Source organism: Liolophura sinensis, chromosome 1, assembly GCF_032854445.1.
Source record: "Liolophura sinensis isolate JHLJ2023 chromosome 1, CUHK_Ljap_v2, whole genome shotgun sequence".
Classification (NCBI taxonomy): Eukaryota; Metazoa; Mollusca; class Polyplacophora; order Chitonida; family Chitonidae; genus Liolophura; species Liolophura sinensis.
Genome location: NC_088295.1, coordinates 41,111,863 through 41,125,642, shown reverse-complemented (window position 1 = coordinate 41,125,642; position 13,780 = coordinate 41,111,863). Strand labels below are relative to the sequence as shown.

Here is a 13,780-nt window from a genome sequence, read left to right as displayed (position 1 = left end):
TAACTTTATTACCAATACCAGCTAACAAAATTCCTAGTACAGTACCAATTGTACATGTATACTTGCCATATTTAAATGTAAATAGGCGAGTGTCATATCTGCGTGTAAAATTCATAAGAAATAATCTAGCGTGTCCTGGCTAAGAACACACAACCAAATCTCATTAGTTCAAATATTGGTCATAAGAAGTTTATGAATTAAAACAATTAATGGACGGACTACGGCATATCAGGCCTATATCTTTATCTTGTATCTCATAATCTTTCATGCAATACTTCGTCAAATTTCTTATGCGACTTAAAAATATGGATGTAGTAAATAAAATACAGAAAAAAAAAACATAAGAAGAGCAGAAAGTCTTGATTTATTTATTTCATTGATGGTTTGTGCCGCACAGTAGAGTATGTCACTTACATGACGGTGGTCAGCATTATGGTTTGAGGGTACCAATAAGAACCTTAGGAAAACTACAGCCATCCACAGACAGCTGGCAGAAATTCCCACACACTACTGGAGAGGAAGCCAGCCTGAGCTGAACTCAGAGCAACCAGATTGGTGACAGGCTCTAGAGTCATTAGATGCACTAGCATACTAATAACTAGGCCATGGAGGCCCTACAGAAACTCTTCAGTACCCTAATTCTTCCCATTTTTGGGACAGATATTAGTAGTAGTGAATGCAGAATATTATATTTCTTCAGCTTTTTGGAAATGTAAAGATATGAGTACGTTGTTTATTAGATGGACTAACCATGAGATAAAAAGAGTAGACCAGGTGTTCCAATAATTAGAAAAAATAGGGTAGTTTAAAGACATATATATATTTCTTAACACCATTAAACTATAATATCATTATGGCAATAAAACTTAAATTAACACAGTCATGAAACAAATGTGAACCAGAATGCCGTTTTGATTTCACCATAGTTTATTTGACAATAGACAGAAATATACACGGGTATTAAATAATCTATAAATGTAGACAGATTGTGGTACGATGCACAGTGTGTTGTAGACAACAACCAAACAGGGTATATACACAGTTTATCAACTAATTACACTCAAAATGTATGTACAAACAACTTTTTCAACAACCAACACAGTGAATAAATACATGGTACATTCTCCACTGGAGACATGACTATCACTTATAGGTATGAAACCTCAATATGAATTACACCAATCCTGGCTCAAATATGCAAACACACTCACATGAGCAACTCCAATGCCCTGCCTTTCTTGCATACGGCCAACAAAAAATGTGGAGACTGCAGTAAAGTTTTATGATTCAAATATTTTAATTAGCATGCATCATACATAAGTCAATCACTTAATTTCTTAAATCCTGGGCCCTAACTTCCGTAAATCCCAAGTTCAGCATACACGGAAGCTGAAGACCCAACTTACCGCGACAGGTCCCCAGCGCTCTCTTGTGTACTAAATAAGAATGCAAATCAACCCAAGTTGTTATGTAATCCTTATCTGTATACCGGTAAATCTTAAAATCATATGGCCATGAGTGACTGGGACCAATTCAGTACGACCAGTTGAGTTGCATCAAATCTTAAGCTCTCGTGTACGACGAGCTTTATAGGGTTACCTTAACCAATGTGCAATGATATACTGTAGTTTCTTTAACTTAAGAAGGGCTAGAGCTTTGTGCCCAAGTTTCTTGATCTTTGAATATTTAAAATGTTTTACTATTAGATAACAACGTATTAATAATAAGTTAAATGATAATGGCTGCTGGAGATTTAGTTATATAAAGCCGTACATGTAAGTTCATCAGAAGTTATGTCCTGGAAACTGAGTCCTGGAAACCTTTTGCGAGGAATGCTTCACAAAAAGGGCCAAAGAACTTTACAGTTGTAACACAGAAAAGACACACATGCACAGAGAACAACCAATAAGCTACACTCTGGTAAACATACAGCAGTTAAATATCTAAAGATTATAGACCTTAGAATACAATGACATCAAGAGATACTCTAATATAATTCATTCACTAAACTATTTTGTGGTTACTTACATGACGGACACTAACCAATCTTAATCCATCACATTTCTTTATTGTGAGAACATTTAACCAAAGGCCTAGAACTTTCCTTGACTCTACCTTTCCTTCACAGAAAATACAATGGACTCAATAAAGCTAGAATACAACAGAGAATGTTATAACATTTATGCAAGAAACTCTACAATATTCCATTTCACCAACTTTGCTGCAGGGAAATATATAATATGAAAGATAAATCTCTTTTTTTTTCTTTCAAAATATTTTGTAATTTCTGTAAGTAATTTTCACTTTTGAAGAACTAAATTTTTATCCAACTGATGGACATGTACAACACCAATAGGAATATGTAGAACAGACTTACATATACTAAATGCTCCAACATAACAAGGTATCTAGCCAGGATCATTGGAAGTTATACCAGTGTCATACCAATACATCATAGAAATTCAGTTTCTACAAATTCATGCTAGTGTTCAGTTCTTCAAAGAGATTATTGTAATTGTAGATTTCTGTCCAAAAAATCCATATTCGCTAATCAAATGAAATTATGCATATTTACCTACAATAGCTCAAACTTTACTTTAAGTAAATATCTACTACCTATATATATAGTACAGTGTATGTATAGTGTTAAAATTATTCTAAAGTTTCACAAAATTATGATGTGACCCACTTAATAAAGTTCTGGAACTTTATTACCAGTTTTGAACAGTAACAATTGTTCCGACAAAGGTGATGTTTTGTGAAAGGTAATACTTGGCCTAACCTGAAATAATGGCAACAATTCAATTGGATTTGCGCTGACAGACTGTTTGCCATAAATCTCTAGTAACTGACTAAAGAGTATGCGGAAACTGATTATCAGGAAGCAGGAATCTAGATTTCACTGAGTGGGCATGCAGGTGGGGGTGGTGGGGAAGAGTGGAGGATATCACTCTTAAGTTATAAGCGACTAAGTACATCTAAAGTACACTAGGACAAGTATTAAAGATTATCACCACCACTGCTTATTTTAATTTGGCTTATTACATTTTTTCGCCTTTTTAAAATTTGTTGCCATGGGCATTGCATCATGTGCAAGCTGAAGATACATGTATTAAAGCTTCTTAGTAGCCTGCTGGAGCCCCATCCCTGTCAACCAAAGAGACGTGTGTCTTCGCTATGTGTTATCATGGAAGTTATGCTATGTGCGAAAGAAAACAGCTTCACAAAACAGGCCCTTTAATGGCATGTCAAGATACACAGGTCATTTTATAGAAGAATAAACTGTTAATAAAAACCAACCTTCAGTGTACAGCTGATCAATATATCATCATACATGTAGATGCACAAAGGAATGTACCTGAATTGACAAAGTAAAATAACATATCGGAGAGGCACTGCTCTTAGTAAACATAGCACTAGCAACACCGACTGCACACTTGCACCTACCTCATGCAAATAACTAGGACAACCTACCTGCAACTCTTTTGAAATGCATGCACTGGCCTCTTCACACTGACACATTCAAAAACAGGACCCACTTTCCCAAAATTTCATCAATCAAATTTTTTCTTAACATTTTTTGAAAACGGCATTTGGGTAAAAGCGAGATAAGGCAATGTTATTTACAAGAAAAGTTACAAAAAACTGATATATGAAAAATTTGTCGAAGTGGGCCCAAGGTAGTTTGTTCCAAAGTTCATTAACCATTAAGCCTGGTATTTACTTCAGACTTGACCCTAAAATTACCATTTGTATTTTTGTATCAGGCAATGACCAGTATGAAAATTTAATCAGGGCTTGACTTAATACACTTTTGAACAACTGGCACACGATCCATGACAAACATCATTAAACCAAGAGTGCACGTATTCTAGATGAGGAACTAAACCCCAACAGCGCGACATTTTCTAAACTGACAGATGCCAATAAAGGCATTATGTAAAGTGATGAATAAATTGTTCTAGTCAATTTCTTCAAAGCATTGTAATATTATATCCTGTATAAATAATGAAGTACTCAGCTTTTGTGCCCCTTGGACAGGTTGAAGAACAATAAACACAAGAGCACTCAATTTCAGCACACATGAGAACAGACTTACTCTCTATACCCTTGTAAATACAGAATGACACCAGAAATCATGAATGCAGGCCAACACTGTTTTAAAACCTATCAGTATAATAGCCACTTGATATTACTGAGTTATTGATGTATGGTTCTTGATTTTTTTAGGAAAATAATTTTAACACACTATACAAACAACATAAAAATTATACATAACAATGGGCACGTCAACCCACATATTAATAACAATCCTAAACCATTTCAAGGCTCTGTACTCTAACTGGTGATCTGTTTCAGGACGCGTGTAACAATAGTCCTGGTTGGATTAATTTAGTGCATGTATTAAGATGTCCTTCATTAGTTGTCATTCACCATATTCGTTGGTCGTTCTGGAGTGCTCTGCAACATACAAAAAAATAAACTTAGTTTTTAATGTTAAAGTTATGAAACTTTAGTTCTTATTGTACCTCACCTTAGAAGGCAAATGTATACATCATTTTTAGTTTCTGTCACCCAGAGTGTTGAATATTTAACAGATACAGTAATGTTAAGGACAGTATTGCATGTCCTAAGCTTAAGTTTTGCATACACCGTACCTGTAAGGCACAATAATTGGATGGGGATGTCCCATCAATGCAGGTGTTTCAATAACCATAAACTAGAAAATTCCTGATTTCACATGGTTTGTGTGTATCAGAATCCATGTTAAGGTATAAATGTTTAAGTACTTGAGCTTAAGTTTTGCATTCATCTATAATTTACAGGCAAAATACTGAAAAATATTAGATCAAAATGCAGCTTTCATTGTTTGGAGTTACATTACTTGTCAAGAAAGACCTTTGGCTTACCTGTGGTGAGATGAATGGAATGGCTGTGCTCTGCATTATGTCTGGGTTAAGAAGAATGGGAACGGTCTGAGAGGGTGTGCAGCCCGAGGGGATGGGAGAGGTGGTTGTTCTTGAGCCCACTGAGGGGAGTGGAGGGTGCAGAATGTATGCTGATGTAGGTGGGCTCTCCACTTCTAATGGGCTGCCGGGTCTCACGGCCTCTTGGCTGTCTGGAGCTATAAATGCAAAAAAGTTCATTACAGAGAATCTGATGTCAATATACACATGTTGAACAATACAGGAATCAATCTGAAGAATAAACAAATTTATGCTTCCGAATTTGTCTCGCATATTTGTAAAAATGCTTGTCAGAGTAATCGGAATGTTGGTTGCTATTTTCAAATTTTACATACCACTTCTGCAGATACCTATAAGACCACAAAAAAGGCACTTATTTCAAGTTCTTCTTTATTTGATCAAAATGGATAAATAATCTAAAAAAGGAAAGATTTGACAAATTATTTACTCTCAAAAGGATGCTCTTGAAAAACCAATCCTCAGACTAACTTACCCGTGGAGCCATTGACAGTCTGAATGTCAGGGGTAGGGGAGGCTGATGGTGAAGTGGAAGTGGCTGCTGGCTGGGCACCCTCAGGTGTAACAGCAGACTGTCCCACTTCTGACACCGCTGCTGTTTTGCGTGTATCTGAAAAAAGTGTTGATGCAAACCCTACAGTACCTGATAATTGAGGTTATCAAGTCCTCTGTGAATCCACAAAACATATGGTTCAACCGAGTTCAACCTATACACATGGTAACATAGTGATGGGCAATATTTATCAAGTGTCATTATAGCCATCGCCATATCATTCCTAACAGGCAATACTTTGTCATCAAACAAAATTTGAAACTTCCGCACGTGCATTTACAACCTAGAAGGTGCTCTCTATTGATTGTCGTGAGTTTCAGGAATGGTCCAAAACTGTGTTTTTGCCTAATCATGGAGAATGACGACATACGAAATGATAACCTGAACTTCGAAAAATGTCTCTAACTTCAAAAGGAGGATTACAAATTAATTTTCAGAAGTATTCACTAGAACAAATACTTACAAAAGTTTAAGTTAAGTTCCAGCACAACACACCACCATTATATGACTGCAAACCTGCCACACTGGCATTAATCCATATTCATTCATTCATTCCAACAAAATCCTTTTAAAAAGTCTTGAAATAAAACCCATTGGTTAATAGTTTCCTTTCAGTGATTCTCAACTATGAAAGTGGACTAAAGCCAAAACCTGACCAATTCATGTCAGTAAGGGGCGGATGGATCTATTGGGGGAATCAAACTCTAAAACCCTTCAGATCAAGTATGAACCTTTAAGTATATGAATATCAGCCGCCTGCAAATTTCACTACATTTAAAGTGTAACAAAGGGTTTAGGGCGTGGTCTACTCTAATTTCTCAATCTTTTCGCATATGAAAGAGTCACTTTCAGTGCAAATTATGCACCTTTTGAAGTTGATCTTGGAGACAAATCTACATTGGTTGTAATGGTCAATTTCAGGGCTTCATAAAAACTGTAGTTTTATCAGTCTACAAAGAATAATACCTTCAGAATATCCCTGAATAAACAAACTTGCAAACATGCAAACAGATTGAAGAATGATAATTAACAACTCTTACCATGAAACACGTTCCATCACTGTGCACCTTTATCATTTTACATCTATCATAAACCACCTTATGTCCCAACATTTGTAACCTATGTGTGCAACAACGGATACAAAACTGATTATGACTGTTCAAAGTATGTTCTTGATTCACTGTATTCCCAGCTGAACCTGGGAGTCTTCCTAGCCCTCACCTGTCATCCTGGGTTTGAACAGCTCCCCCTTCAGGTTTGGCAGGAATGTGTCTATCCTGTCCCAGGTTAATTTCCACAGTTTGGACTCCACCCCATCCACAGTCTGGAAAATCCCTGCAGTATCCATCACTAACAGCATGTTCTTGAGGGACTCGGGGATGGCCTCACACTGAGAGAAACAACACACAAACAAGACAGATGATGCCAGAGACTGGGAGCAGCATGCTTGACTGAATGCTGATTTACTACAGATTTTATGCGAGAAGAATAGTACAGAAAGAGCTGTTGTAACTTTCGTATAACAAAAATGTCAAGCACAACAAAGTTAGCAGAAATCCATGAGCTTGCAAGGGAAATACTCATCCATAGCTATGCTTTGAACTATAACTTATAGCACTTACTAGATCTTCATCAGTAAGGCATCATACTCAAGATTAGTTCACTTGTAAGGTGTTGGCCAGCATTATAGTGGGAGGAAAATGGGCTGAGTCTGGGGGAAACCCACAACCATCTGCATGTTGCTGGCAGACTTTCCCATGTATGACGAGAGAGGAAGCCATTTATCAGATGCTTTTTATCAGATATCAGAAGGCATTGCTCTATTTGATCAATATATGAAAGCCACAAAAGGTCATGCCATGTACTAACATCATAATTCATTACTTTTCATAGTTCAAGAATTTGGATTTGTGGAAATGGCCCATGTACTTACCAGTAGATCACTTCTGTCTGCATGCATGTACTTGTCCATGAACTCTAGGATGGTTAACCATAGAGCTGTGAAGGTGCTGAGAGACAGCAAAGGGCTCAGGTGCTGGAGGAATACCTGTATGATAAACAAGTAAACAACTGTCAGATAACCAACTGAACAAACTGTCAGATAACCAAGTGAACAAACTGTCAGATAACCAAGTGAACAAACTGTCAGATAACCAAGCGAACAACTGTCAAGAACCATTTTAAAGATAAGCCAGGCATAATACTTAAGGCAACAATAAAATGGAACACAGCACACTGATTCTGTATGACTAGCCGTCAGATACATACATCAACATCTGCAGGTTGCTGACAAAAAGTCCCACGAATGACCTGTGTGGAAGCCAGCATGAGATGGACTCAAACTCACAGCAATCGCACTGGTGAGAGGCTCCTGGGTCATAGTGCTGCCCTAATATGCTAACCACTAGCCCACGCAGAAACTCCTGAGTAGTGGCTAAACACTAAGATACTGAGATCCCTTGCATTGGCAAAAGTAAACCTGAGGTAAGTCAGAATTAAATATGCATGTGCATGTATGACACAAAAAATTACAACCTTTCCATAACAAGTTAAATGATCAGATTGGTAAAGGATGTAAAGCATCTAAGAAAAAAATAATTAATTCTAAATGAAAATCTTAGAAATTCTACCTTGTTTCAGGTATTCTGTCTTCCAGAAATTCTGTGATTTCACTCTGTCATTGAAATTCTAACATTCCTGTCAGAGGCCAGGTATTGGCTTTAAAACCAAGACCCTTTAAATTTTGTCACAGTGAAGCGTTCCATTTTGCAGCAAGACAGCCTGTAGTATACAGGTGCTTGAACCAGCTTACCTTACAGAGGAGGGTGGAGGCTCTCATCCTGGTCTCCTCCATACCTGTTGGGTCGTCCTGGTTAATGTTCTCTAACAGCTGTGTCAACAACGGGAACAACACCTGCCACAGACGTGGATATATTCAGTCATAAAATTTATTATCATGCTCCTAGTGACAGACACATATTCAGTCATGAAATTTATTATAATGCTCCTAGCGACAGACACATATTCAGTCATGAAATTTATTATCATGCTACTAGTGACAGACACATATTCAGTCATGAAATTTATTATAATGCTCCTAGCGACAGACACATATTCAGTCATGAAATTTATTATCATGCTCCTAGTGACAGACACATATTCAGTCATGAAATTTATTATAATGCTCCTAGCGACAGACACATATTCAGTCATGAAATTTATTATAATGCTCCTAGTGACAGACACATATTCAGTCATGAAATTTATTATAATGCTCCTAGCGACAGACACATATTCAGTCATGAAATTTATTATCATGCTCCTAGTGACAGACACATATTCAGTTATGAAACTGTTATTACACCTGTGGCAGATGCATATTCAGCCATAAAAGTGGTTTAACAATGCCTGTGAAATATACCTATTCATGAAACTGTTCTAATACCTGCTACAATACGTGGCAGACCTCTACTCAGTCATGAAAATATTATAGCATCTGTGATTCCGTCATGGGATTGGTATACCAACATCCATGACAAATACATTTTAAGTTATGGAATCATTATAACAAACATGTCCCTACTCAGTCATAAAATTATTTTAATAACACCTTAAAGACACATATTCACTCATGAAACCTTCATAACAGGTTCTGTAACAGACTTTTACAGAAACATATTCAGTCATAGAACTGTTATAACAACACCTGTGACAGATACATATTAAGTCACAAATTCATCATTACAACACAGCGCTAGTAACAAATACATGCTCTATTAATATTCCAGAGAAACAAGTTCCTCCAAATATAGGAAAAATCATCCAAATTCTGTAATCACATGAATTAGACTAAAGTATGTCTTATTTGGAATTTAATATAGTAGCATAAAAATAATGGATTGGCCTGATGCAATGACATCAATGGTGGCCAAAGTCTCACCTTGTTAAAGCAGGACTCCCACTCCATGGCTGACAGTGTCTGAAGGTCGTGGACTAACAGCGCCCTTTGTAGGTAAGTCAAGGCCTGACTTCTCACCTGACGACGAGCATCACAACACAAACGAGCGATTCCTGGGACAACAGAATGGCAAGGTAAAGTGACAGGTGACAGCCGGGATGATGAGTATAGGAATATAGACACTGAGTTTGCCCTTTTCATATGTCTAGTGAACTATTTAATAGCTTGATGGAAGTTTCAATGAGGAGGCACACATTAAGACAAAACAATGGGGAACATGTAAAACTCGTTCCTGCTTGTATCAAGATGGTCCATCTGTGTAGCTCGACTTTGAGTCTCCCATTACATGTACTGCTCACATTCAGTTTGAATGAGTGCTGTAGTTTACTGTTCTATTCCCAGTGTCTCCTTATTTACACCACCATATCCACAATGAATACATTGCAAACACATTAAAATGAAAATAAACAAACATAGACAGCTACCACATCTCTACTACTTATCACAGACCAGGGAGAGTAAAATTCAACTCAACAAAGGACGGGTTGTAAGTGCTTTTGTGTGTATGCTAAATAACAATGCGACTTGACTGTACTTGTATTCTAGTTGTTTGTATGTCAATGTGTATGTCAATTAATTCTTAAAATCATATGGTCATTAGTGGCTTATACCAATCACGTGTGATCAGCTGAGCTGTGTCTTAAGCTCTTATGTATGCTGAGTTTTAGAAAGCATAAAACAGACCAATAAGAATGGAGGCTTACACAAGATTTGAATGAAAGAACTACAATCCACATATACACAATGGTTTTAAGTTTAACACTGTTACCCCGTATAATGCTCGCCTCCCTCTGATCCCATAGGTCCGTTTTTTATGCCACAATGTGGAGAGTTACCTACCTTGTAAGAGAGGACACCAGCACTTTGCCCACAGTGTACTTGTCCCCGCATCTATCCCCTCTGTGCCATTTTTCCCCTCAGCTGCCCAAGAGCTAAATATGGAAGCTGCTCTTGTGTGGAGAGTGTGCATCAGGTCCAACAGCTGCAACAAATCACAGGAGTCAGGTTCAAGTACACGAATTCACACATGTATGTGTATTTATTCATTTTACTTTGAAAGCAAATGAAAATGAACATGTCAAAAAAAATGTACCATAATGAAAAGAAAATACTCTACCTAGTACAGTACAGTACAAATTACCCACTGCATAGTATTTTTTGCAAACTCACATACCTTAATTCATTAAAACCATTTCATCTTGTTTACTGAAGCCCTTATAGACACTTTCTTTTAATTACCTGTATAGAGAGTGAATGAAGAGCAGCTGTGGTGTTGTCCCCTTCCTCGTCATCAGACAGGTTAGACAGGTGACTCGGAGACGACTGCGATTTCTTCATCCTACTCTCCTTCTTCTTTTTGTGTCTTTTTTCCCTCATACTTGAACTCTTTGTTACTGAAGGTTTGGTTCGCCCTAACAGACAAAAAAACATATCAACACGAACTGTAATCAATGTTTACACTAGTACAGTTAAGATAGCTGGGAAGTGCACACCTTTTAACATTTAAGGTAGGTTAAGTTCGTAGGTTGTTGGCCAATTGTCAATTCATGTTTCTATCCATTTAAGAGACTTTGAGGACCTTATATACTATATTTTCCAGCACTTTTAAAGAGTTTACAGTTTAAGCACAAACCTTTATTAAAGGAGATTAAAAGAATGCTGTACTGATAGTCTTTTTTATACAGCCATTTCTTCCATAATGCAATATGACAATTAACACTGGAAAAGCAACTTCTGTCCAAGGGTCCATTCCACAAAGCCCTTTGTGACTTAAGTTAAAATTTAAAACCTCTTCACAATGCTCAGTTTTTGGTATTGGAAGTACAACGTGTCAATGTATACAAAATTTGACTTTCTAAAGCCAAACAATAAGCTTAACGATTGCATTTTAAATTTTGACTTGAATCTCAAAGGGCTTTGTGACACCGGCTCAGGACTTATCCCAGAACAAACTCTCTTCCAAAGCTTTGAGAACCATTTCAACAAAATTCAAATATTTTAAAGGATTCCATAGGGCTAGTGGGCACCTGATTTCATTATTGGGATACCATGCAATAAGCACCAAAGAAGAACAAAACATATACTGTAATGACCCGAAATATTCGACCGAAATGACAGCCACTGTGGCTAACAAAGAACTTGAAGGTCGGGCCAGGGGAGCCCTCGACGTGACTGGTATGTGACAAAGGCAGGAATCTTCATCCATTGAAGATTGCGGCGATCGATGTTTTGTGGTCATTATGGTATATAATATGTATAGCTAAAACTGAATTAAGATATTCTACAAAGGTTGTGATGTTAACATAACTAAAGCAAAAAAGGTTATGTTGTTATTGTTACTGTAGAATGACAGCAAAGGGGTTTAAGTTGACATATATTTCTAAATAAATCAGTTATTTAGACAACTTTAGAACAGATTATGACCTCCGGATCCTACCTCCATTAAGACTGGCCTCTACAAATGTCCTGATGGTGTGAACACAGCTCTCAAAGTTGTGAGGAGTCACATGGGCAGCGTCTCGCACCAGGAAGGCCAGTGTCTCACAAGACTTGAGGAGTGACTTGGAATCTGTGGTCTGTAGCTCTTCATTCAGGGCTATACTGTACTGGTTGACCAGCATAGACCTCTTAGACTGGGGAGGGGTTATCTCATCTCGGTTGGACCTGTGCAACAATACCCGAAAACTGTGCTTCAAAACTATTGCAATCACTAGATGTCTGTCATAACTTACTGTTACATGTATAATAGTCCCTGAAAAACATCATCCTCATATCTTTCAAGTTGACAAAATTCAACACAAATCCATTTTTATTTAACTTTTAGACTGCTGTATATTGAAGTTATATTTATAATAATCTAGAGTTGCAGGGCTAGTACCCATATTTTATCACAAAAGGCATTATAGAAAACTGAAAGAGATAATTTTGGGTAAAGGTGATGAATTTTCTTAGCACCTTTTCTATCAATACTTTGGACCTTAGGGTCTAGGTATCAGAGTCTGAATACACTTAAATGTAGATTGTTATAAATTTTTTAAATATAGTTATCCTTTAGACTGAAGTTTTAGAGTATCCAAACTAGCAGAAAATTAACTGACCAATAGCCAGCTGCCATGTCCAGGGACAGGCTTGACCTCCAGCTCTGTGGGGGCACGATGATGTCTCTGGTGACTCTCCCGGTCATACAGCTCACTGTCAGACGTGTACCCCCTCTCTTGACCCTCCCCAGAGTGAACAGTCTCCACCACTTCACTGTCACTCTGTGCACCTATACCAGCCAATCAGAAACAGGTCTTTTAGAATAGTTCGAATAATACTGACACGTTCAATCCGTGGCCTGATGAAAACTGTCTCTATAACATAAAAACCCGACAATGACTTGCGTTTGAAGTACTTGAACAGCTTGAAAGTAAAAATATTTAAATATTCTAAACAATTTTCCTGAGTCTACTGCAATTTAAAATATTAACTAAATAAACAAATAATTAAAACGAATGAAACTGAGAGGAAAGAAATCATGACTCAAATATAATTTCAGGAAAGCCAATGTAGTCATACAGTCTTCAGTGAATTTTATTTATTTTTAAATTGCCTAAGTTAATTACCTTTTTACCTATCAATAAGTATTAAAATATGCATGTGAACATTCATTTCACTGAAAATGGCAAAGTGCCTCTGCAGTTTTGTAACAATACTGTGAGATTCTATGGAGGGCTGGAATAACTCATTTGAAAAATCTCACCTGCATCTGATATAGTTTCCGAGACATCCACCCCTGGATAGACCTGTCTGAGAGGTGGGGGGTTACAGCCAGCCCCTACCACCTCAAGCAGAATGAACAGGGAACACCAGTCCTGGGTGGAGTGGATGTTTGCTGCGTTTGTCCTCAGTAAGTCATGAAGGCCTGAGGAAACCTGTCTTGACATGGCATGGATCACAGCAGGCTTTGTCAGCAACAGGATCCTCAGAGATGTTAACACCTATGATATACAAGTTAACTTTCCTTCTGTTTCCTTATATGAAAGGTATATTTCTCATACATGTATAGTAATGAACAAACCGCTTCTATAGCTTCATTCAAGGTGTAAACCAGCGAAAAAAATGTGACATTCTTTATAATATATCAGATGTCATTGATCCAGGTATCATGATCAACAAACAATGTAGTCAGACTTACCCTGATATGTTTTTTCTGCAGAAAGGCTGATTTCTACGACATAAAAT

At 37.3% G+C, this 13,780-nt stretch overlaps 1 protein-coding gene across 1 annotated transcript in view; it reads right to left on the bottom strand.

Moving 5' to 3' along the window:
* Positions 1-1,815: 1,815 nt before the first annotated feature.
* The window catches only part of LOC135461727 (Golgi-specific brefeldin A-resistance guanine nucleotide exchange factor 1-like), a 35,316-nt gene continuing 23,351 nt past the window's right edge, over positions 1,816-13,780 (bottom strand). The window contains 12 exon segments of the mRNA XM_064738930.1: positions 1,816-4,461; positions 4,911-5,125; positions 5,461-5,595; positions 6,760-6,928; positions 7,472-7,585; positions 8,351-8,452; positions 9,479-9,609; positions 10,397-10,538; positions 10,796-10,968; positions 11,994-12,217; positions 12,653-12,824; positions 13,299-13,536. Coding sequence (XP_064595000.1) covers positions 4,420-4,461; positions 4,911-5,125; positions 5,461-5,595; positions 6,760-6,928; positions 7,472-7,585; positions 8,351-8,452; positions 9,479-9,609; positions 10,397-10,538; positions 10,796-10,968; positions 11,994-12,217; positions 12,653-12,824; positions 13,299-13,536 — 1,857 coding nt within the window. The 3' untranslated portion in view covers positions 1,816-4,419.